The sequence below is a fragment of the Heloderma suspectum genome, chromosome 1 (genome assembly GCF_057233095.1).
Source record: "Heloderma suspectum isolate Gila_16-S chromosome 1, 16-S_ref, whole genome shotgun sequence".
In the NCBI taxonomy this organism is placed as follows: domain Eukaryota; kingdom Metazoa; phylum Chordata; class Lepidosauria; order Squamata; family Helodermatidae; genus Heloderma; species Heloderma suspectum.
In genome coordinates this window covers 343,524,954-343,551,651 of record NC_139458.1, presented here as the reverse complement: position 1 = coordinate 343,551,651, position 26,698 = coordinate 343,524,954, and the positions used below count along the sequence as shown (strand labels likewise).

The window sequence follows — 26,698 nt, the reverse complement described above, 5'->3', positions numbered from 1 at the left end:
AACAGTGCGTTAGACAATTAAATATAGCTGGTGACATAGTTAATACAGGAGGTATGCAAACATGCCCATTTTGTCACATTTTGACTAACAGGAAAATTTCCCCTCTTAATTTTTTCGGTTACCTATTATACTTTAACTAACTGTTCTGTAACTAGTTCTGGGCTGATGTAAGATTTTGGTATGGCCTGCCCTCATGTATTAGGGCAACAATGAGCAATCATTTATATTCACAATGTAGTTGATACATGCTGGGTATTTTTTTTAAAGAGAACAATTATTTCATAAAGCATACAAGATTTATAAATAAAAGATCTAGGGCGCGATCTGTTATCCAGCATGCACTCAATAATCATTTACCTAAAATACAAGCAGATGAAAACCTGTCAGCATGTTCTTATTATCCTGGTATGAGAGAAGAACTTCCTTTTAAATATGCCTGTTGGTGGCTGACACCCCATCATTATTACTAATAGCAATACTCGGAGAAAGCATATGCAAGACAACAAGCTTCAGAAAGATTTAGTTTCTAGAATTGTTTAGCTAGAATATCATCACTTAGAAAATCACTCTTAACTCATTCTGTGCTCAGTGTACCAATCTACCAAGGTCTAATCACCAAGGCATTCAACATTTCATTATTACAGTTAGGCTCATTTGCTGTATTGTTAAAAGGCCCATTCCTAGACTTGAAAAGAAATCAGATATACAATCCCACACCCAGTTATGTATATTTAAGTCTCCCCAAGATCAGCATAGGGCATAATTATGGGAACATAACCACGAGCAGAATTGCAGCCTTAGTTTATGGCAAATTTTAGTTCCTTGTAGAGAGAAAGAAGTTAGAAATATGAGAGCTAAAAAATCCAAAACAAACACAAACAAGCACACAATCTATCTGCTATGGCATAGACTGATATAAGTGAAAAGGATCCATCCCATCCTCCCTCTTAATGTATACATCATGTGGCAGTCATCTGTCTTTGAATGTCTTAGCAGAACACTCTAAATCTCTATCTATCTATCTATCTATCTATCTATCTATCTATCCATCCATCCATCCATCCATCCAACATCTCCCCTAGCAAATATGTATACCTCTTCTTACTAGGGTATTTTCACATGGCCAAAGAGAATCCTGGATCAGGCTGGTAGGTTTGTTTACTTACCTAACATAATGCAATTACCTATTAAGGTTCTGTGCCCAGCTTTCGTTTGCCTTGGATTGCTAGGGGCCCCTTCATATAGGTCACTGATGAGGAGCAGCAGCAACAGCTCATAAATGCCATATATGCGCGATCACATGCTTTAGCAATTAACCTGGAATTACCACCAAACTTTCGTTCTGTACTCATAATCAACAGTGTTGACCACTTAACTGATAAGCACACACAGAAAGTCATACTCCCTTTTTGCCTCTCTTCAATCACAATCTAACTGCAAGTACGACAGGGTGGCAACAGGTTTTTAAAGGGTACCCTCTTCAGCTATCTTGAGTGCATTGTTAGAAAGAAATCTGTCACGTGCTTCTTTACTCGTGGAAAACTATGATTTTCCATATGCCATATGCATCTGGGAAACCCACAACAGGCAATTGAGGCAATGGCCCTCCCTGTTGGTTGTTGCTAGTACTTGGTATTCAGAAGTGTACAGCTTTTGTACAGAGCACTTTGAGTTAGCTATCATGGACACTAGGCACTGATGCCTATATCCCCCCTTAATTTGTCTACTCCTTGCTCAATAGCTATCTAAGCAAGCTAGCAACTATATGATAGTAATAGTGGCACTGCTATTCAAAAGCGAGTTGCTAGAAGAGGGAATAAGTAATGATTCTTTTAGACCTCCTGAAAAACAGGGTGCTAAGCAAAAAAATATGGCATCACAACTTTTAAAGTCATCTTTAGTAGAGCTTTAAAGTAAGGAACTAAGAAAACCATTGCTAGAGATATTCTATATTTGCAAACAAATGCTGAAAGCAGGGATGGGGAACCTCCGCTCCACAGGCCTAATCCAGCCCATGGAGATTCCCCATCTGTCCCATGGGGGCTTGGGCTCCCTCTCTATGCCCTTCTCCTCCCCAAGCCCTGCCCCCTGGCCTGGAGGTTACCCAGGCCTGGAGAGGAGGTTGGGAGAGAAATCTGCTTGTTATCTCCAATCTGTGATCAGAGATAACAAGGGAATTTCCCTGTGCACCATTTGCCCTCCCAATGCGAATTGAAGATAACAAGGGGATTCTGCTCTGCTTTTCCCATACCCACTCTTATCGGGAAGGTGAGTGATCAGTGAAGCCAGTGGTGTACTCAGCCACCATTTTCAGGAGCCCATGGAAATGCCAGCCAAGTACGCTCTGCACCCCTCGCCCTCCCCAAGTGGGGAAGGTGAGGAACAAGTGAGCATTGGCTTCTTTTCTTGCAAAGTCACTGCATTTTTGCCACCATGGCAATTTTGGCAGCAGCGGGGGGTGGGGGGTGGCTCCCAGTGGGAAGCCAAGAATCCATTCATGTTCAGCAGAACAATTAGAAATCTGTTCCTATTCCAAACCTACCACCTTTCCTACCACCTCTAATCATCTGGCCAATATTTTAGTTTATGTTTCATTTAAGTTATCTATTCCTGTTTGAACAGAAGTCACTTTTTTTACTGCCATCTTGTTTCTGCAGAAACACTTTCTCCTTTGGGTTCTTCATTGTTACAGGCAGAGTTATTTTCATAATACACACTATTTCTGTTAAGTGGTCTAGCCATATTTTTAAACAATAAACAAATCCAGGTGGGTTGCATTTTAAATTACCTTTTTTACCCTCTTTTCTCTCTTCTGGAGCTTGTGCTTTTGCTGATATGGAGCTATTGTCATCTGTGGTCTTTATAACGTTTTCTTCCTGTATGGCTTCTTCAGTGATTACAATTGTGTGGCCATTTGAGATTTCATAATTTACTGCTACATCTCCATCTGAAATGAGAACAAAATCATCTGCTAGCCTTGACAGTGTATTTAAGAGCCTCCTATTTACAGGTTTCCCACTTCTTAAAAAAGGCTTTCGACAATGTGAGTCACATGATTTGATATGCATAAAATGTTTTGCAGCTACATGTTACCATACTTGCTCAGGACCCATGTCTCTAAGCATGTCTGCTGATTATGTGCTCAGGGAACAGCCCTTTTGGAAACTGGAATACAAACTGTGAGGGGGGATTTAGCTCAAAAGGTGTGCTGGGGTCCCACTTCCCATAGCACCCCTGGCTCTAGTGGCTGGAGGATAGGCTGCCACCTGTGCAGTACTGCTGGCCCAGAAATTAGCACTCTAACCAAAATACAAAGGAGACAAGCATGTGTAACTGGCATCATTTAGTCAGGATAGCAGAGTGCCCATGTAATGTACTCAAGAGAGGAATGAGGAGAAATCAGCAATGACATTTTATTGAGAAAACACAACAAGGTAGGTCTCAGGGTTCGGCCCTGCCCAGACTCAGAATCTGGGGTCTCCATGGAGGAGAAGCAGGGGGAGCAGGATCCTCCAGCAGATTGCCAGCAACCCCAAGGAGAAGTCAGAGACAAACTTCCCTGCCCCAGGAACAGAGATCACCACACCAGTTGCCTTGGTTCCTTGCTGGTTCCTGGAGCCCACTGATCACCTCCAGGGCCACAGGAGCAGAGGGGATGGTGAGATAGCATTGCCAATGGTGAAAGAAGATGGGAGTTGCAGTCCAACATCTTGAGGGCCACATGTTCCCCATCCCTGCTCTAAACCCTGAACTGTTCATATACAAAGAATTACTTTGCTGCATTAGAGTTCTAGATTAGGATGCTTTTGATTTCAATCATCTTTTCAAGAATTGTTGTTGTTGTGTTTACTGTCATGATTTGAGCATTTTAGTAAATAAATCTTTCTGTATTTTCAACGGATAGTTCCACCTTCTGTAAAAGCCCATTCTGGAACTTTCACTCATATAAATGTCATGTGGTGACAGCAGCATTTCTCTCACTCACCTATTACTACTTTGATACACTCTGCACATAATGGGGGAGAGACATGGTTACAATCCTTTAAGTCGCTTGCCTATAAGTCCTTCAGCTACCGAACAGCAGTTCCAGACACTAGTACTTGGCCCAAAATGTCATATGCAAGTGACATATTTCCAACAAAAGAAAAACAGTGAGGCGAATAAGTGAACTTCACTTTTTACCAAGTCTATTTGTCATTGCAAAAGGCCAGTGTAGAGTACTTGATGCCTTCTTTAGAGAGTGCCAAGCGGTCCTTCAAATATGTGTCCACATCTGCATGTAACAACAGCTCCTCTGAGCATTGACTGACTCATTTAACACTTGGATGCATGGCAGACTCCCCCCACCCCAATCCAACATGACAACCTGGATTTACGTATGTTCACACATAACACTAACCCATGGTTTATTTAACCCATGGTTTGTTGCACTATCCAAGGTTTGCCTGCATATGATTGAACAAACAACTGTGATTTGTTTTCTCAATCCCTAGTTTGTGTGTTTCCCTCCTCCTTTGCCCTCTCCCTCGCTGTATTCCAAGTGCCTTTACATGCCAGTACAACACCGCTGCAGAGTGGATGGGTTTTTTTTAGCACTCTTGCCCCCTGCCTCTGTAGCCTGGCAAAAGAATCCATGAACAACCCATAGTTCTGGGATCACACATAATCACAACCCATGGTTTAAACAGAGTTCACAACCCAACTTAGACTATGGGTTCTCTTTCTGAGTTGTTTGTGGTTAACAAACCATGGTTCTCACAATACGACAACCCAGAATTCAACAACTCATACCATCGGTTAGTGTGTTATGTGCAAACTGAGCCATTGACCTGGTTTGCATAACACACTGCAGCTCACTGTGGGTTATTTGACCACGATGAGCCTTGGCACCCTTGGGTGCCATTTTGCATATTCAACCCCCAACCAGGGTTGTCGTGTTGTCAGCGAACCTGGCCACCCTGGTTTCTGCCCTCTGAACTCTCCGCTGCCACCCTCACTCCCTCCAAGCTTACTGGGAAGCACCTTTCCTTTTCTTTTTTCCTCCTCCTCCTCCTCCTTTTTCTTGAGAGAGAGTTTTGGTGGTGGCTGGAAAGCAGAGCACTGGCCTCCAGGTGCCCCACCATGTTTCTTCCCTTTGGGGGCCATGTGGGATCCAGAAACATTCTGGGAAAGGAAAGGGGGTGGGCATGGCATTTTTTCACTTTTATTTTTGAATTTTAAACACTTCAAACTTTAAAAAAAACATGGGCAATTGGTAAGCAGAGCAGACCTCTGCTTACCAATTGCCCATGTTTTTTTTAAAGTTTGAAGTGTTTAAAATTCAAAAATAAAAGTGAAAAAATCAGGAGGGGCAGGGGGCCTTGGCAGGGGCCAAGGGAGATGTTCCAGGGTTTTGTGCTGCTCACAAGCATCATGTTGCTGACCCCTATAGTAAAGTCTGTGTCAATCCGCTCTCAGCTTCAAAAGAATAGGAAGAGCAACAAGGCAATAATGCTTATCATTTAAATAACATGTAAGCATTATATTATATTACTTACCGTCACTTTGCTCAGTTATTTCCTTCAGGACACCCCTTCTTATCAGCTCCTCTCTGCTCTGCCTAGTCGATATCTTCCTTTCTAGCACTTAAAAAAGAAAAAGAAAAAAGGAAATGAACAAAAGTTATACATTTATTCAGTAAAAATAATTATAGAAGTTCGTTTTTTTCACAAGGAAAAAAATATTAAAAAACAAAGGCAACCTTCTCTTTTGCCCTTCAGAATATTTTGTATTAATTATATAGGGACACTGTACAGAACAAAAATGCTGCTTGTTATTTTGTTGACAAGTGTGGCCTACAGAAGAGAGAGATTTTATTAAGCAAATTCATAATGGCAGTGTGATGTTCCTGCACCGGGTTATACCTTCTTTTAGCTTTGTTGAAGCTGATGAACCCCTCAGAACATCTGCCTCCACTGACACACAAAGGTTCAGCCCTTTCTACTCTCTGGGTTAAAGAGACACCCAATATGCCTAATTGGTTCCCTCTACTCAATACAGGCCCCTTCATGGATCACTGCCTTGTTGTGGCGAAGGGGCTTGCGTAACTCAGTGAAGCCATAAGCTATGCCGTGCAGGGCCACCCAAGACGGACAGGTCATGGCAGAGAGTTCTGACAAAATGTGGTCCACTGGAGAAGGAAATGGCAACCCACTCCAGTATTCTTGCCAAGAAAACCCCATGGAACGTATCACAAGGCGAAAAGAGATGACGCCAGAAGATGAGCCCCTCAGGTCGGAAGGTGTCCAATATGCTACTGAGGAAGAGCAGAGGGTATTTCCAAGTAACGCCAGAAAGAGTGAAGCGGCTGGGCCAAAGCCGAAAGGACACTCAGCTGTGGATGTGTCTGGTGGTGAAAAGAAAATCCGATGCTATAAAGAACAATATTGTTTATGAACCCGGAATGTAAGGTCAATGAATCAAGGTAAGCTGGAGGTGGTCAAACATGAGATGGCAAGATTGAACATCGACATCCTGGGAAACAGCGAACTAAAATAGACAGGCATGGGCGAATTTAATTCAGGTGACCATCATATCTACTATTGTGGGCAAGAATCCCTTAGAAGAAATGGAGTAGCACTCATAGTCAACAAAAGGGTGGGAAAAGCAGTACTGGGGTACAATCTTAAAAATGATAGAATGATCTCAGTACGAATCCAAGGCAAATCATTCAACATCACAGTAATTCAAGTCTATGCCCCAACCACTGAGGCCGAAGAAGCTGAGGTTGATCGGTTCTATGAAGACCTACAACACCTTCTAGAACTAACACCAAAAAAAGACGTCCTCTTCATCATAGAGGATTGGAATGCTAAAGTAGGAAGTCAAGAAATCACCGGGATAACAGGCAGGCATGGCCTTGGTGTACAAAATGAAGCAGGACAAAAGCTAATAGAGTTTTGCCAAGAGAACATGCTGATCATAGCAAACACTCTTTTCCAACAGCACAAGAGATGACTCTACACATGGACGTCACCAGATGGTCAATATCGAAATCAGATTGATTATGTCCTTTGCAGCCAAAGATGGAGAAGCTCCATACAGTCAGTCAAAACAAGACCTGGAGCTGACTGTGGCTCAGATCATGAGCTGCTTCTTGCAAAATTTCGGCTGAAATTGAAGAACGTCGGGAAAACCACTAAACCGTTCAGGTATGACCTAAATCATATCCCTGATGAATATACAGTGGAGGTGAGGAACAGATTTCAGGGATTAGACCTGATAGACAGAGTGCCTGAGGAACTATGGACGGAGGTCCGCAACATTGTTCAGGAGGCAGCAACTCAATCCATCCCAAAGAAAAAGAAATGCAAGAAAGCAAAGTGGCTGTCTGATGAGGCTTTACAAGTAGCTCACGAAAGAAGGGAAGCGAAAAGCAAGGGAGAAAGGGGAAGATATACCCAACTGAATGCAGAGTTCCAGAGAATAGCAAGGAGAGACAAGAAGGCCTTCTTAAGTGAACAATGCAAAGAAATCGAGGAAAACAACAGAATGGGAAAGACTAGAGATCTCTTCAAGAAAACTGGAAATCTCAAGGGAACGTTTTGTGCAAAGATGGGCATGATAAAGGACAAAGAAGGCAGGGACCTAACAGAAGCAGATGAGATTAAGAAGAGGTGGCAAGAATACACAGAAGAACTATACAGGAAAGATCTGAATGTCCCTGATAGCCATGATAGTGCGGTCACTGAACTTGAGCCGGACATCCTCGAGAGTGAAGTCAAGGGGGCCTTAGGAAGCATTAGTAACAATAAAGCTAGCGGAGATGACAGTATTCCAGCCGAGCTATTTAAAATCCTAAAAGATGATGCTGTTAAAGTGCTGCATTCAATATGCCAACAAATCTGGAACACTCAACAGTGGCCACAAGACTGGAAAAGGTCAGTTTACATTCCAATTCCAAAGAAGGGCAACGCCAAAGAGTGTTCAAACTACCGCACCATTGCGCTCATTTCACATGCCAGCAAGGTGATGCTCAAAATCCTACAAGCTAGGCTTCAGCAGTATGCGAACCGAGAACTACCGGAAGTACAAGCTGGGTTTCGAAGAGGCAGAGGAACTAGAGATCAAATCGCCAACATTCGCTGCATCATGGAGAAAGCAAGAGAATTCCAGAAAAACGTCTATTTCTGCTTCATTGACTACGCTAAAGCCTTTGATTGTGTGGATCACAACAAACTGTGGCAAATTCTTAAAGTGATGGGAGTACCAGACCACCTTACCTGTCTCCTGAGAAACCTGGACGAGGGTCAAGAAGCAACAGTAAGAACCAGACATGGAACAACCGATTGGTTCAAAATTGGGAAAGGAGTACGACAAGGCTGCATATTGTCACCCTGCTTATTTAACTTATATGCAGAGTACATCATGAGAAATGCCGGGTTGGATGAATCAGAGGTCGGAATTAAGATTGCTGGGAGAATTATCAACAACCTCCGATATGCAGACGATACCACCCTAATGGCAGAAAGCGAAGAGGATCTCAAGAGCCTCTTGTTGAGGGTGAAAGAGGAGAGTGCAAAATCTGGTTTGAAACTCCACATTAAAAAAACGAAGATCATGGCATCTGGCCCCATCACGTCCTGGCATATAGAAGGGGAAGAAATGGAAGCAGTGACAGATTTTACTTTCTTGGGCTCCAAGATCACCGCAGATGGTGACTGTAGCCATGAAATTAAAAGACGCTTGCTCCTTGGGAGGAAAGCTGTGGCCAACCTAGACAGCATAGTAAGAAGCAGAGATATCACCTTGAGGACAAAGGTCCGTCTAATCAAAGCTATGGTTTTCCCAGTAGTAATGTATGGCTGTGAGAGCTGGACTATAAGGAAGGCTGAGCGCCGAAGAATTGATGCTTTCGAACTGTGGTGCTGGAGAAGACTCTTACGAGTCCCCTGGACTGCAAGGAGGTCAAATCAGTCCATCCTAAAGGAAATCAACCCTGAGTGCTCATTGGAAGGACAGATAATGAAGCTGAAGCTCCAATATTTTGGCCACCTAATGCGAAGAGAAAACTCCCTGGAAAAGACCCTGATGCTGGGAAAGACTGAAGGCAAAAGGAGAAGGGGACGGCAGAGGATGAGATGGCTAGATAGCATCACCGATGCAATGAATATGAACTTGAGCACGCTCCGGGAGAGAGCGCAGGACAGGAAGGCCTGGCGTGCTATGGTCCATGGGGTCACGAAGAGTTGGACACGACTGAACGACTGAACAACAACAACAACAACACTCTATACAGGAGGAGTAACAAGGAAATAGATTTTCTAATGGTAGTGCGATAAACTAAACAAATACATGGGATTTTGTATTAAAAACAAATGTTTTTTTTTTAATTGCTTCTTCCACATATTTAACCCTTCCACTAACTCATCTCCCATTATTGGGAGATTATTTAGGCTTTTTTCTTTCCTCCAATATTATCCATAAGCAAGCCCAGATGGACCAATTTCATGTTGTCATTTCCAGGCCGGTCCTGCCACTTCCACTTCCAATCTCCATACAGAACACTTTCATATCAGCCCCAAAGCACATGCACATGACTTGTGAAGTTACAGTTATCCCATATGCCCTGCTTGTTGTTTCCAATCATAGTTCTTTCACTTGTCTTTCTTGTTTCTGTTTATCTTCTTTTTTTCATTCACTTCTCTGTATGCAGGGAATGTTTCTGCTAAAATCCTAGATGCTTCCTTACTGTCTTTTTATTTTATTTTTTTAAAGCTCTGGGTTTTCTTCCATAGTTATTAATCTTCCCTTCTAAATTTTGCTTTATTTTAAATTTTGAAATAAAATGTAGAGAGAAAAATTAACAGTTTTAAAATTTAAAAAGGAAGGAGTAACTACCAATTTTCACAACATGTGGATGTATGGCTGTTCCACACTGTACTAAGTAAACATTTCTTTTTGTACATCCATTTGCACAGGAGGAACCTTTCCTTTCCTTATTATTTTCCCTTATTTTCTTCTCTTCTCCTCTCTTCTATTTCTTGCCTGCTTAAATTGTGAGTCGCCTGTACAGGAACCTTTGTCTTTACTTTTTGTAAAGCACCAGGTCTTCTTTAAAATCTATGGCCCTGATTCAGAGATCCTAGTGCAGGACGTCTGCATGATACTGCCTACGAGGAGGAGGAGGAGGAGGAGGAGGAGATTGGAAGAAAGTACCCCAAAATATAGATTCATAAATGTATTCAGCTGGAGATATATTTTTTCAGATATAACTGGATTAAAATCACAGATAGTGTTTTTAAATACAAAAATATATGAAAAAGACAGAGGACTGTTACAATCTAATGCACTGTAGCTTTATGAGGATCTTGTCTTGTAATATAGAAGCACAGTTCACACAGTCTTTATGATCATGAGGTTTGATTCTAGGAACTCAGTGGGAAGGAAGTCAATGTGTCAGTTTTGTATACAAACCTATTCATGAATACGCATAGTCAAGTACCATATTGTACCACCTTCCTTTCTTAAGGAATCCATCAAACGTTTATTAATTTAATCATTATTTTTAGGGTGCTTTTTCTGTCCTGAATTCATTGGGTTTCTCAGCAATCCATCCCAATCCATTTTTGCCTTTTCTGAATACTAGAATTTCCCCACCTTCATGTTGGGTACAGGGACTGTGGCTCAGTGGTAGAGCGCTTACTTTGCATGCAGAAGGTCTCAGGTTCAATCCCTGGCAATTCTAGGTAAGGCTGGGAAGGACCTTTGTCTGAAACCCTAGAGAGCTGCTGCCAATCTGTGTAGACAGTACTGAACTAGACAGACCGATGATCTGACTTGGGATGAGACAGCTTCCTAAGTCCCATCCTGGTCAGATCATTGGTGCTGTCCACTCTGGCAGTGCTGATTATGTGTTTGGAGGGAAGGTAGTCTCTTAATAAGTCTCCCCCAGACCATCAGAGATGGCAGTACCTCTGTTTGGAAGGTGTGTAAGTAAGACACCTATATGCATATATAGATGCTCAAAGTGTGGTTTTTACACCATGTAGCATTGTTTTCTAAAGGGGACCACTACAGAGAAGTCTATTTCTATGCAAAAATCACCTTGGTTGAATTGCAGCACATGTCAATAATGATGATGATAATGATAATAATAGTGATGCACATGGCCATTATGAACTTTGGAACTTTTCAGGTCCCTTTTTCTACCACAGTCCCTTTACCCTCTCAAAACATGCTCCTGAAAGGCAGGAAAATGTTTACAGTAGTATTCAATGTGGTATGAGGTGCTTCAGCCAAAAGGGAAAACAGACTGTCTCCTTATGCTTTGCACATATGTTTAGGCCTCATTGGCTCCCTATCATTTATTTCTTTTATTTATTTATTTAATTTCTATACCGTCCAATAGCCGAAGCTCTCTGGGTGGTTCACAAAAATTAAAACCAAAGAGCACACAATAAAACAATATAAAATATATAAAACATTAAAACCACAGTATAACAATACAACCAGAATAAAACCTAGCAGCAATGCAGAGATTTAAAATACAGATTTAAAACAGCAAAGCTAAAAGTCTGGAAAGCTAAAATGCCTAGGAAAATAAAAAGGTCTTCACCTGGCGCCAGAAGGAATACAATGTAGGTGCCAGGCGAACCTCACTAGGGAGCTCATTCCACAGCCAGGGTGCCACAGAAGAAAAAGCCCTCCTCCTAGTAACCACCTGCCTCACTTCCTTTGGCATGGGCTCATAGAGAAGGGCTGCTGAGGATGATCTTACGGCCTGGGCAGGCACATATGGGAGGAGGCGATCCTTCAGATAACCTGGCCCCAAGCCATTAAGGGCTTTGATTGTTAATACCAGCACTTTGAATCAGGCCTGGAAATGGACCAGTAGCCAGTGCATCTGGAAAAGTACTGGCACAATATGAGCTTGTTGGCCAGTCCCTGTTAACAATCCTGCTGCCCTATTTTGGACGAGCTGAAGTTTCCGGACCATTTTCAAAGGCAGCCCCACGTATAATGCATTGCACTAATCCAGATGAGAAGTTATCACAGCATGGATAACTGTAGCTAGGCTATCTCTGTCCAGATAAGGGCGTAGTTGGTATACTAGCCTAAGCTGATAAAAAGTGCTCTGTGCCACTGAGTTCACCTGTGCCTCAAGTGACAGTTCTGGATCCAAGAGCACCCCCAAACTACAAACCTGATCCTTTAGGGGGAGTGCAACCTCCTCCAGGACAGGTTGAATATCACCTAGCTGGGCAGACGAACCACCCACTAATAGTACCTCCATCTTGTCTGGATTGAGTTTCAGTGTATTGGCCCTCATCCAGTCCATTACCATGCCCAGGCACTGATTCAGAACAGTCACTGCCTCACCTGGGTTTGATGAGAAAGAGAGGTAGAGCTGGGTGTCATCCGCATATTGATGGCACATCAGCCTACACTTCCGGATAACCTCCCCCAGCGGTTTCATGTAGATGTTAAACAGCATGGGGGATAAAATAGAGCCCTGTGGAACCCCATGGCACAATTGCCATGGCACAGAGCAGTAATCCCCCAGCACCACCTTCTGGAGTCGGCCATCCAAGTAGGAGCAGAACCACTGTAGTGCAGTGCCCCCAACTCCCAAGCCAGACAACCTAAACAGAAGGATACCATGGTCAATGGTATCGAAAGCTGCTGAGAGGTCCAGGAGAATCAACAGGGTTGCACTCCCCCTGTCCCTCTCCTGGCAGAGATCATGCCACATGGTGACCAAGGCAGTTTCCATTCCAAAACCAGGCCTGAAGCCCAACTGAAACGGATCTAGATAATCTGTTTCATTCAAGAGTGCCTGGAGGTGTCCTGCAACCACCTGCTCAAGCACCTTGCCCAGGAAGGGGATGTTAGCCACTGGCCTATAATTGTTAATGTCCTCCAGGTCCAGGTTAGGCGTTTTCAGGAGTGGTTTGATTACCACCTCTTTCAAAGAGGCTGGCACCACTCCCTCTCTCAAGGAGGAATTTACAACCTCCTGGACCCAGCCAGACATCCCCTCCTTGTTTGATGTAATAAGCCATGAAGGGCAAGGGTCAAGGACACAAGTGGTCGATTGGAGTTGCCCAAGCACCTTGTCCGCATCCTCAGGCCTCAATAACCGAAACTCATCCAGTAAAACTGATCCAGATGGTGCTTTGAACGCCTCTACCAATGGAACTGCGTTAATCGTGGTGTCCAATTCATGATGAATCTGAGCGACTTTATCTTCAAAGTGCTGTGCAAACTCGTCACAGTGTGCAACTGAGGGTTCCAAAGTCTCTCTCCCTGGCCCAGAATGTAACAGGCTGTGAACCACTCGGAAAAGCTCCACTGGATGACACTGAGAAGATGCAATGCTGGTATCGGAGTCAAACTTTGCAATAGCTATATTATACCTATGCAGACAGCCTTCCTAAAGTTACGAGGCAGGAAGGTCTTCCCCAATTATCTTTTCAACATGACTTTCTCTCTCTCTCTCTCTCGCACACACGCACGCATGCACGCACAGAGAGAGAGAGAGAGAGAGAGAGAGAGAGAATGAATAAAATTTAGGTCCCAGTGTTAATTGGCAGCTTTGCTTTTGATCAGAGCTGTTAGTCTTCTATCTGTACATCTGGTGCATGGGTATGTCCCTGAGATTCTCTAGTTTAATATTAAAACAACACGTAGTCTCAGTCAAAAATATTTACAGGAAATATTTCACGAGGTAGTATTTCTGTGCTGTGCATAGCTTCATGGTCTCCAGTCACGCTCACTTACTCATGCACACTTCATGTCCTTTGTGTGATACTACTATTTATTGATCTTAATATAACACTCTCTGCCTAAATCTAAATTCTGCAGAACATAATGGTTAGAAAGTATTTTAATTAAATCCCTATCAACAGATGAAGCTGTCTTATTCTACATAAGACTACTGACCCACCTAGCTCATTCTGTCTACTTCGACTACCAGTGGCTCTCCAAAGCTTTATCAGAAATATTCCCAACCCTTCTACCCAATATCGTTTCCTGTTTTTAAACTGGAGATGCTGTGGAGTGAACCTGGAAATATTGACATGCAAAGTATGTGCTCTGCCATGGAATTCTAAGCTATGGCTCCTCACCACAAGTTCATGCAGAATAAGGATACATGAACAGATGATGATGATTAGCATACCTTGTTCTCATGTTAATATTTAGCTCTAAAATACTCTATTTAGCTCTAAAATATTCTATTTCTGCATCAAACCCGCTTCACCACCTTCTGAGGACTTCGAATTTTTCTACACCTCTCTCCCCTGCTCAAAGGAGGTGTACTATTATGCTGATACTCCAATCTAATTATGGATTCTGAAAAGCAAAATGTTATTGGGAATAGATGTGTTAATTTAAGATTAATGAAGTTGCATTTTACAGAACATCTGAATTACACGGTTCTGGACTGTCTCACATATTATAATTTAGACAACTGCCATGAACATACATGGCACTTCACAGAATTTCATAAACAAAAAGACAGGTTCCTGCCAAAGAATCTACTGTCTACATTTGCCAATAGAGAAGACAAAAAAATGAACGAAGGGAAAGAGACATGAGTAAGAAGGATATGTGAGTATATAGATTTACACATACTTGAACTTGGTTATTATAGTCAGGAATTAGGATGAAGAAATTAAGTCAAATGTCTCATGGAAAAGTTGGGTTCTGAGGCAGGTTTGAAGGCACAGAAAGAGAGAGCGCGCAAACCACAAGCATAGTTATGGGAAGCAAAGGAACCATGAAGCTCAACTGCTCTAGTTGCCAACAACTGTATCCATCAAGCAGGGTTTGCTCTTGCAAACCTTCTCCTTTAGGTCTGGCTTGCTAACATGAAGTGAAGTGAAATAGTCTCTCTGAGCAGCAGATCCCAGGGGGAATGAGAAATGCAGTTTTCCTGACTCCAACCTCTCCCCATATGTATCCCTCTTTCTTAATAATACATTTTTAAAGTTTTGAGGAGAGGGGGGCTCATGAATGAAAAAGGCAAGTGCCAGCACTGCTATTCACCAGATACCTAGTACTGAGCTAGGCTCTTCTCCTTCTCATCACAGAAAACAGCCATCTATCCACTGAAATTCCTCATGCACAGAGCAGAAACGTCAGGTTTCTTAATTGTATGGACCCCTCCATGAACTATGCAGAAGGAATAAAAGGTTCAGCAAGCAAGATATCTCAATATCAGGCACTTTACATTCATTAAGATATAACTGTAAATTCGAAAATATGAAAGAGATACAACCCAAAGAAGAACAAATGTAGGCAAAGGTAACTAAATATTGGAGAAATTTAGTGCTTGAGAATTTACCAAAGTGCTTCATATGATGGATTTTTTATATGATACAGATATATTTTTGTAAGAAACATTAATTTGCTGTTGTGCTATTAAAACTTGAAATAAGAAACATAAAACCAAATGCGAATTTGGGTATAAGATAACTGGAGAATATCATTCTGTTTCATTTTAAATACAAACCATCAAAAAAATTCTGTAAATTCTGTAAGATTTCACGTCTGCACTTTAATCTGTGGGGGAAGTCTTGTGTGAGGAAATTGGGGATGACTACAGGGAAAGTTTGATGGAACTGAATTAAAGGCATAACTTGCTATTTTATGTGAAGTTACTGTGACCAATATCTTTGTGCTTGGCTGTGATTGTATTTTTGTTAAATTACACTCATGATTCCTGAAAAATTGGTAGACTAGGATGTGAGTGTAACTAGATGATAGCTCAACTCATAAAGAAAAGGGATGGGCAACATTTTTATTCCTGAGGGGTGCACCCCTCAGGGGTAATATGCTTGGGACTGCATAGGTGGGTCCAGGACCTCCTCTGCCCCCCATGCACACATTCCCCCCCACTCACATATACTCACTATCATGTCTCACTCACTCACTCACACACACTGACTCCCCCCCCAGACACACACTCACAAGATTAACCCTTCCATTCTCCCACAGTCGTGATGAAGGCTCCCCTCACCCTCTGTACTGTTATTAAGCTTAGGAAAAGTCTTAACAGATCAGGGAGGGCAGTGGCTGTCCTGCCCTGCCAGGGAGGAAGCAGCCCCCCCCCCCCGCAATTCCCCACCCTGTGTGCTGCTCAGTGCTCTTCTCTCCCTGCTTGGGCAAAGAGGGGGGGCCTTGCCCCTCCCTGCCCAGGCAGAAAAGGCTTTTTTCATCCCCTAGCACCTCCCGTTTCTTCTTGCGCTGCAGTGAGAGAAAGACTAGCCAAGGAATTCTTTCACCACTCTAGCCATCGCACTCTGTGATTTCTTTCTCAAGAATCTTATTCCTGAGAGAGAAACTACAAAGCATAGGGGCTAGAGCAGAAAAAGTCCTCAGTGTCTGGGCAGTCTTTCACTGCAACACAGGAAGAAACAGGAGATGCAAGGGGGGCATTGAAGAGGGCCAAGGGCTGCATGCAGGCCATGGGCCAGAGGTTGCCCACCTCTAATATGGAATATGTTGTTAAAGACTGAAAACCTTCAAATGGGGAGACTCGTGCAAATCTGTGTATAACTGTTATATACTTCATGCAACTTTTCTAAGGATAAGTTTTTTTTATAAGGAACATATTATATTTTTTAAAGGATTATCCTTTTCCTTAAAATATTTCTGTTCCTCTGCAATCCCACAGTTCAAGAGGATGCATTATTTCTATCAGATAGCACTAGCTTGTATTTCTATACTTTCGTAAATAAACTCCCTCCCCCATGTGCTCAACAGACATGTATTATTATTTTTTATTATTATTAAATTTATTAATCGCCCATCTGGCTGGTCACCCAGCCACTCTGGGCGATATACAGTGCACAATAAAACAGTTTAAAACAATAAAATTCTACAATAAAAACGTTTTCTAAAATACCCTAACCCACTCCAAATGCCTGCCTGAACAACCACGTTTTTAATGCATGACGGAAGCTCATTAAAGAGGGGGCATGGCGGAGTTCCCTAGGGAGGCAGTTCCACAGAGTGGGGGCCACCACAGAAAAGGCCCTGTCCCTCGTCCCCACCAGTCTAGCTGTCCTGGCTGATGGGACAGAGAGAAGGCCATCCGAGGCTGATCTTGTTAAGACCTCTGGCTGAGGGCCAAAGTAGATGTTATATGCAGATTGTCATATTCCCTTGATTTGTAAAAAAAACCCTAATTAATAATCAATACCAGCCTCAGGAGTTTGCAATCTGCAGAGGAAGAGGAAACGGATGAGGGGATGTTTAAGCGTTTTCCCACTCAAAACTGCCCCTTGCCCCCATAGCTGCTTCCCCCCTATGGGGATGATCCCATCCAAGGAATGTTACATGCATCTAGGTTCAACCCTAGATACTACTTGTGAAATACCACTTAGAAGCACATTACAAATATCTTCTTCCTCACCAGAGCATAAAACAGATTAAAATAACTAAACACAAATGGATGCTTATACCGCTATGGGGGGAAGTTGGTGTATGGTGTCAGGCTCCTACCTTTTATCTCCAAGGTCACAGGTTCAAGACCCTTTTAGTGTGAGAGGGATTCACACTGACAATTAGGGACCTAGATCAGACTTTATGTACAAACCCTCCTTTAAGGGACAACAAACCTACAAAGGCAAACAGAAGTTCCAGAAAACTTTATTCCACATATGTTTTCTTGGGAATGCCTTCTGTTTATACTTTTGAGTCCTGAGGCTTCAGACCACACAACATATAAACGCTATTGTAAGAAGAGGTATTGCTATCTAGATCTAAGGTGATGGACCAGAACTGTGCAAATACGTTTTGAAGGTGACATCTGGGGAAACAGAGACTGGCCGTTCCCATTTCCTCTAACTGTTAAGAACAAGAATTGATACTTGCCTACTTTACAGAGATATTTCCAGATACTGTGAGATGTTCCTACTATGATTTGCAATCTAGGAAGGATTATTTTATGAACTACAAAATGTAATTTATATTGGTTTTACTATTCCACTCAGAAATAAAATGTACCTCGTCACAATGCAGGATTTTTATATTCTCCGTTGTCACTATCACTACACTGCTTGATTATCTTTATTTTTTGTCAAAATCCATTTGAAATTCACATTTCAGTTCCTCTCCAAATCAAAAACTAAAGATGAACAGGAATGGATTCTGAATTTGCTTCCACCAAAACGAACATCCCTTGAGTGGAGTTCTACTCATGAGATGCTCCCACTGGTGAAAGGAATGGAAGCGATTTTCATGGATTCCCCCAGCAGCCACTTGTGCACTGTGAAAATCTGCTTCACAGGGTTTACCCCTACTAGAATAGTGGCAGCGGGGGGGGGGGGGTTACTGGAGGGAATTGGCAAAAATTGTCTCCCCCTTCAACCATCAGAGCAAGGAGATTAGACCGTTCCTCTGCAAAAGACCTACAATACAATATTATTTGTTAAAATGCAGTAGCTTGAAAAAACATTTCTAGGTGCTCCTTCTATATCTGTCCCTTAAGTCCATTCTCCTACAGCTAATTGATCACAATGATAGGAAAGCTGGGACATGGCAGCATTTGTAGAATCATGACCCATGTCCAGCATAAGCCAAAATAATTAGGAGCCAGGAGTTCAGTGTGACAGAATAAGAAGAGTACAAAAGCAGCTCCCCTGAGTTCAGCAGTATCTTCTGGGCAACCATGAAGTTAGTCCATGGAGAGAAAGAGAAGGATGAGCAGACAGAAGGGCCCAAGAAAAGGAATGTAAAGTAACTGACAACAGAGAAAATGGTGATGGGCAGAAATTTACAAAGGATTGGAATAGAAGATCAGAAAGGCAGAGACCACATGGCTGGGATGAATGAAAGGCAGAAAAATAAGGATACTGGGTACATGCAGCACATTGGCCACAGGATGTGTTCTTTTTCATTGGTATGGAAAAAATGAATAGGTTGCAGAATATGCAGCCAATCAATCTGAGATGGGGTACAGGCCAATTAAAATATCAAAACAATAAAACTGCATACAAGACTAACTAGCAGAATAAAACAGACAAATCATCAGGATTTTAAAATTGAAGATCCTATGAGAAAAAAGGGCTTTGCCTTGCACCTAAATGCTTTCCATAGATGGGGAGCCACGTCTGAAAAGACCTTCGCCCTGGCTATCACCCACTCACTTCACCTGTAGCCAAGATGGAATAGAGAGAAGGGCTTTGGCTGATGATCTAAAAGTGTAGACAGGATGGTATGGAAGAAATCACTTCTTCAGATACCTGGGTCCCAAGCCATTTCGGGCTATAAAAGTCATCTCCAGTAGAATGAGCTTGCAAGCAGCCAGTGAAGCTCTTTTAACACTGATGAGATATGATCCAAATAGGCTGGGCCAAGCAAAATACTGCTAGTTGTGGTTGGTACCAGTTGAAGCTTCTGAACCATTTTCAAAGGCAGCCCCAGTTGTGGCTTTAGCATAGTGAGGCAGCTGCCTCAGATAGCAGATTTTGGGAGTTATGAAAGAGCAGCTATTACTATTGTAGTTTTACTCCCAAGTAAAGGGGCTTGTGGGATTTTCATCTTAGGTTCCATAATAACTAGACCAGCCTTAGGTACAATGCATGTTAACCTGGGGAGGGGATGCCATTTGCTATTCTGCATCACGCAGCAAACCCCTTCATGGATCACTGCCTTGTTGTGGCGAAGGGGCTTGCGTAACTCAGTGAAGCCATAAGCTATGCCGTCCAGGGCCACTCAAGATGAACAGTTTATGGCAGAGAGTTCTGACAAAATGTGGTCCACTGGAGAAGGAAATGGCAACCCACTCCAGTATTCTTGCCAAGAAAACCCCATGGAACGTATCACAAGGCTAAAAGAAATGATGCCGGAAGATGAGACCCTCAGGTCGGAAGGTGTCCAATATACTACTGGGGAAGAGCAGAGGGTATTTCCAAGTAGCACCAGAAAGAGTGAAGCGGCTGGGCCAAAGCCGAAAGGACACTCAGCTGTGGATGTGTCTGGTGGTGAAAAGAAAATCTGATGCTGTAAAGAACAATATTGTTTATGAACCCGGAATGTAAGGTCAATGAATCAAGGTAAGCTGGAGGTGGTCAAACATGAGATGGCAAGATTGAACATCGACATCCTGGGAAACAGCGAACTAAAATAGACAGGCATGGGCGAATTTAATTCAGGTGACCATCATATCTACTACTGTGGGCAAGAATCCCTTAAAAGAAATGGAGTAGCACTCATAGTCAACAAAAGGGTGGGAAAAGCAGTACTGGGGTACAATCTCAAAAACGATAGAATGATCTCAGTACGAATCCAAGGCAAACCATTCAACATCACAGTAATTCAAGTCTATGCCCCAACCACTGAGGCCGAAGAAGCTGAGGTTGATCGGTTCTATGAAGACCTACAACACCTTCTAGAACTAACACCAAAAAAAGATGTCCTTTTCATCATAGGGGATTGGAATGCTAAAGTAGGAAGTCAAGAAATCACCGGGATAACAGGCAGGCATGGCCTTGGTATACAAAATGAAGCAGGACAAAGGCTAATCGAGTTTTGTCAAGAGAACACGCTGATCATAGCAAACACTCTTTTCCAACAGCACAAGAGGCGACTCTACAGATGGACATCATCAGATGGTCAATACTGAAATCAGATTGATTATGTACTTTGCAGCCAAAGATGGAGAAGTCAGTAAAAACAAGACCTGGAGCTGACTGTGGCTCAGATCATGAGCTTCTTGTTGCAAAATTTTGGCTTAAATTGAAGAACGTAGGGAAAACCACTAAACCATACAGGTATGACCTAAATCATATCCCTTATGAATAAACAGTGGAGGTGAGGAACAGATTGAAGGGATTAGACCTGATAGACAGAATGCCTGAGGAACTATGGACAGAGGTCTGTAACATTGTTCAGGAGGCAGAAACTCAATCCATCCCAAAGAAAAAGAAATGCAAGAAAGCAAACTGGCTGTCTGATCAGGCTTTACAAGTAGCTGAGGAAAGAATGGAAGTGAAAAGCGAAGGAGAAAGGGGAAGATACATACAACTGAATGCAGAGTTCCAGAGAATAGCAAGGAGAGACAAGAAGGCCTTCTTAAATGAACAATGCAAAGGAATCAAGGAAAACAACTGAATGGGAAAGACTAGAGATCTCTTCAAGAAAATCAGAGATCTCAAGGGAACGTTTTGTGCAAAGACGGGCATGATAAAGGACAAAGAAGGCAGGGACCTAACAGAAGCAGATGAGATTAAGAAGAGGTGGCAAGAATACACAGAAGAACTATACAGGAAAGATCTGAATGTCCCTGATAGCCATGATAGTGTGGTCACTGAACTTGAGCTGGACATCATAGAGAGTGAAGTCAAATGGGCCTTCGGAAGCATTACTAACAACAAAGCTAGCAGATATGACAGTATTCCAGCTGAGCTATTTAAAATCCTAAAAGATGATGCTGTTAAAGTGCTGCACTCAATATGTCAACAAATTTGGAACACTCAACAGTGGCCACAAGACTGGAAAAGGTCAGTTTACATTCCAGTTCCAAAGAAGGGCAATGCCAAAGAGTGTTCAAACTACCGCACCATTGCGCTCATTTCACATGCCAGCAAGGTGATGCTCAAAATCCTACAAGCTAGGCTTCAGCAGTATGTGAACTGAGAACTACCGGAAGTACAAGCTGGGTTCTGAAGAAGCAGAGGAACTAGAGATCAAATTGCCAACATTCGCTGGATCATGGAGAAAGCAAGAGAATTCCAGAAAAACGTCTCTTTCTGCTTCATTGACTACGCTAAAGCCTTTGATTGTGTGGATCACAGCAAACTGTGGCAAATTCTTAAAGAGATGGGAGTACCAGACCACCTTACCTGTCTCCTGAGAAACCTGTACAGGGGTCAAGAAGCAACAGTAAGAACCAGACATGGAACAACCAATTGGTTCAAAATTGGGAAAGGAGTACAACAAGGCTGCATATTGTTGCCCTGCTTATTTAACTTATATGCAGAGCACATAATGAGAAACGCTGGGTTGGATGAATCACAGGTCGGAATTAAGATTGCCGGGAGAATTATCAACAACCTCAGATACGCAGACGATACCACCCTAATGGCAGAAAGCAAAGAGGATCTAAAGAGCCTCTTGTTGAGGGTGAAAGAGGAGAGCGCAAAAGCTGGTTTGAAACTCAACATGAAAAAAACTAAGATCATGGCATCTGGCCCCATCACTTCCTGGCATATAGAAGGGGAAGAAATGGAAGCAGTGACAGATTTTACTTTCTTGGGCTCCAAGATCACCGCAGATGGTGACTGTAGCCATGAAATTAAAAGACGCTTGCTCCTTGGGAGGAAAGCTATGGCAAACCTAGACAGCATAGTAAGAAGCAGAGACATCACCTTGCCAACAAAGGTCCGCATAATCAAAGCTATGGTTTTCCCATTAGTAATTTATGGCTGTGAGAGCTGGACTATAAGGAAGGCTGAGTGCCGTAGAATCGGTGCCTTCGAACTGTGGTGCTGGAGAAGACTCTTATGAGTCTCCTGGACGGCAAGGAGGTCAAATCAGTCCATCCTAAAGGAAATCAACCCTGAGTGCTCATTGGAAGGACAGATACTGAAGCTGAAGCTGAAATATTTTGGCCACCTAATGCGAAGAGAAAACTCTCTGGAAAAGACCCTGATGCTGGGAAAGATTGAAGGCAAAAGGAGAAGGGGACGGCAGAGGATGAGATGGCTAGATAGCATCACCGATGCAATGAATATGGACTTGAGCACACTCCGGGAGAGAGCGGAGGACAGGAAGGCCTGGCATGCTATAGTCCATGGGGTCACGAAGAGTCGGACATGACTTAACGACTGAACAACAACAATCAGGCAGCAAAATGTCTTACAGCAGCCCTATACTGGACTATACCTTACCAAGAGAGGCTACAGCTGGCAAACCAGCCAAAGCTGGTAAAAGGAACTCCGTACTACCGAAGCTTCTTGAGTTGGATCCAGAAGACCCCAAACTGTGAACCTGATCTTGTCCAGAATAGGCTGAATACCATCTCCCAGTAACATATGTTGAGTACTGATTGTCTAAGGTAGTTCACAAAGGTCGTAATTCAGGAAGCCCCTATTGGTGCATCCAAAGTTTGATAAGAGCATAAGAAGACCCCTGCTGTGTCAGACCAAATGTCCATCCAGTCCAGCATCCTGCTTTCAAAAGTAGCCAGCCATCACTACTGCATCACAAACTACTGTTTAAACCAGAACTGGTGTTTGACAGCTATTTAATGTGCAACATATTTCTCATATCCAGATTCTGAAGGGGGCAAAAGGTACTAAGCCAGTCATGACAGGGTCAAAGATCGTGAAATGAGCAACACAGTGGGGGAGTTACAGTAGTGGAAAAGGGATTGTTGGCTGCTCCATAAGCAAATTACATCTGAGTACAGAATCTCCTGCTGTTCACACCTGCCAACAATTTACTTGTTTGTACTGGGTTTTTCCTGTCTCACTCCCTGTACCGGATATAAGTTGGGAAAGCAGCTGCATTTTCAGTTTAATTGTCACCACATTGGTGACTAGCATCTATGAAGCACTGCTTCAGGCAAAGTTTCAAGGACTTAACCAAATACAGAGACACCTTGAAAGAATCAAAAGAATAGTTGGGGCCAACATCAAAAAGGCTCATCAGATAGGTCCTAGAAATATGTGGCAGAGTTAATTGTACAGCTAATTGTTCTTTGGTTTGGGGCCAATTCTTCTCCAACTAATAAATCGTAACACTTTCCAGGCTTCACAAGTAAACCTTTGTAATTGTCAATAGCCATACCTGCTGATGTTTCTCTAAATTTTTCACTTGTCTTCTTCTTTCGCCATTTCCACGGTTTGAAGATTTTACCAATAGTAGAAAGTTTGCCCTTCCTCTTGAAAGGAGGAGTTCGGGATTCAGCAGTTGGCCCATCTGAGTTTGAAATTGATGCCTTGTCTATGCCATCAACTATATAAACAAAGAAAAAGAAAAAATTCAGCACATTTCATTTCTGAAACCTGCAGGACAGCAAAGTCCCAATTTTTAAATTCAAAATACAAATTTGTAGGAGAAAATAAGAGACAAACCACAGTGTTTGGCAGTATACATTTAACAACTTCTAAAATGAACTTTAAAAAATAAAATCTGAGGCACAGTTAAGAAAAAAAACTTTAATAAAAAAGTATCGCAACTACATAAGCAGTATATTCTAGCTCAAAGCCAGAAAAGATAGTAGCAGATGCTGAACCAGCACTCTGAAATACAGAACTCAATTCTATCAGTCTTCTAGATAAGATACTGTCAAATTTTCAAGTTTATTCTGTTAACAACAAGACCTAACATATTTAATTTTCAAATCAAAGCTTAGAACTCCAGATAAGTTCTGGAGTTGGCAATCAGTATGTGTGGGCTCTTTGCATGACCTATTTGCTTTCCAGACCTCATTGTTTTAAAAAGTATTTCCTTTCCTTTTAGTACAGTGTCCTCCTCCCTTCTCTATAACCCTCCAAAGAGACCATGACTCAGACATCCTCATTACTAAAAAACAAAACAAAACCCCAAACAGTTGTATTGTTAAAGAAGATGTATTTTAAAGCAATCCTTCCTGTGTCTATATTCTCATTATTATTGCTAAGCAAACAATGTTCAGCTCTCCACAGAGATCCTATCACCAGAGTATGGGGGTATCAGGTTTGATGAAGGTTTGATCAGGTGAGCGCCACAGTTGAGAAGGCCCTCCTCCGCACCACGGCCAGATGAGCTTCAGTTGGTATGGTCAGAAAGCCTTCCCCCTTAGAACGTAAAGACCAGGTCGGCCTATATGGAAGAAGGCAGTCCCTCAGACAAGATGGTCCTGAGCTGTTTAGGGTTTTATAAACCAGCAATAATACCTTGAACATGAGCTAACTGGTGGCCAGTGAAGAGCTTTCAGCACAGGAGTCATACGTGCGTGGTAAGAAACTCCACTGAGCAATCTAGCTGCTGCATTCTGCACTAGCAGCTTTCGAATCCATCTCAAGGGCAGCTGCACATGAATTGGATTACAACGGTCTTGAGATTGCCAATGCATGGATTACTGTGGCCAGGCTATCCCAGCCCAGAATGATTGTAGCTGTTGTACCAGCCTAAAGTGGTAACCAGCACTCTTTGACAGTAAGGGTCTCATGTGACAGAGGCGAACCCAAGAGCACCCCTAGACTACATGCCTGTAGTGCAACCCCATCCATGACAGGTAAATTACCAAATTCCTGGACCTGGGAACCATTCACCCACAGAGTATCCATTTTACCAGGATTCAGTTTCAGTTGGTTGGTCCTCATCCAGCCCATCACAGTATCCAATCAATGTTGTCTTAACATGGATCCAACCTAATGAAGTCTTAACATGGATACTCGAACTGATGTCCCTGTCTGATATCCCAGAACTCGAACTGATATCCCTGACTGCTGCATAAGTAGCAGGAAGGGTACGCAGGCCTAAAGGGATTCACTATTGAAAGCACTAGCAGTGGAATGGATCAAGCTCTTGATGACAGCAACTGAATCTGTGAACTAAGCCTAGTGAAAAGCTTTGTGTCTGAAGTAATGCAAGGAGATATCCAAGACCTCTTTGTGGTAGCCCATTCACAAAAGCAACACCAATGAGTTTATAGAGCTCCATGCTATTCCAGTTCATGGACAAGTTTAGCAGTGAGCCACAATGAGCCTTGGGCTTGTGAGCTCCCTCCCCTCTGCCACAGCCATGAAGAAATCAGAAGCTTCCACTTCCATTTTAGATGAACCACAGTTTATCTTAACCCCAAATTATGGCTAGTCTTAACTTTGGTTAGTGAAAACAAGCCAGCTTCAGGAACCATGATTTGAAGCTGGCTTATTTCCACTAACCATATTTAGGACTATTCATTCATAATATTTCTTAACTGCCATTCAGGTTTCTGGGTGTGCGCGAGTGTGTGCATACAAACGTGTGAATAAAATTATTCACACAAACATATAAAAACAAAATAAAAACAACAAATAACCATAACAGTTATAACCACAACAGAATACAGCAACCAATAAAACAGAATAAAAGCAGATCAAAGAATAACTCCCCCCCCCCGAATAATGTAGTGGGCAGGCCCCTCTCCCAGAAATCTACAGAGATGCACCAGGACAGGGGTGGGCACAATGTGTCCAACTCTGACAGCCGTGTAACTTTGCTTGAAGGCTTCGCTGTACCAAACTAAAGGCTATTCCAGCCAGTGTGAAGCCAGGTACGTCTGCTAGTGTAATATCAAACAAAAAAACATTCCCTCACCCATTTTGTTTCCCTACTTGGAAGAGAAAAAAAACAGCTAATCTCTAGTGAACAGAAGTGTCAAAAAGAGGCAGCTGTACTTCAACTGCAGATCAGCACAACTGGCTTCCATACATTTTCTTCACCTCACTATTCAGCTGTTAACTTCAGGAAGTTCTTTCATGAGCTAACTATGTTCTGACAGCATTTTAATTAATGGAAAGGGAAAAGCTTGGGTATTAATGTGGGTGGTTGAATAGTGGTTTCCAGATGGGGCTGCCAATGCTGCAAAATGTTAATTAGGCCTCCTGCTAGAGAAGAGATTAAAAGTGTAGGTAGCAGTACTTGCAAATGAATCCTGACTTTTGCCTTAATATTGAGAAAGTGGGTAGAGAAGTATCTCTCATCTTCCTTGGGATTATGATAGTTATAGGTTCAC

At 42.6% G+C, this 26,698-nt stretch overlaps 1 protein-coding gene across 4 annotated transcripts in view; it reads right to left on the bottom strand.

Annotated features, from left to right (window-relative positions):
• The window catches only part of PHACTR2 (phosphatase and actin regulator 2), a 168,574-nt gene that overhangs the window by 44,247 nt on the left and 97,629 nt on the right, over positions 1–26,698 (bottom strand). For all 4 annotated transcript variants that reach the window (XM_084827766.1, XM_084827768.1, XM_084827767.1 and 1 more), the window contains exons 2-4: positions 23,782–23,949; positions 5,538–5,624; positions 2,789–2,947 (exon numbers count right to left, since the gene is read on the bottom strand). In XM_084827766.1, coding sequence (XP_084683892.1) covers positions 2,789–2,947; positions 5,538–5,624; positions 23,782–23,949 — 414 coding nt within the window. The remainder of the gene's footprint in view (positions 1–2,788; positions 2,948–5,537; positions 5,625–23,781; positions 23,950–26,698) is intronic.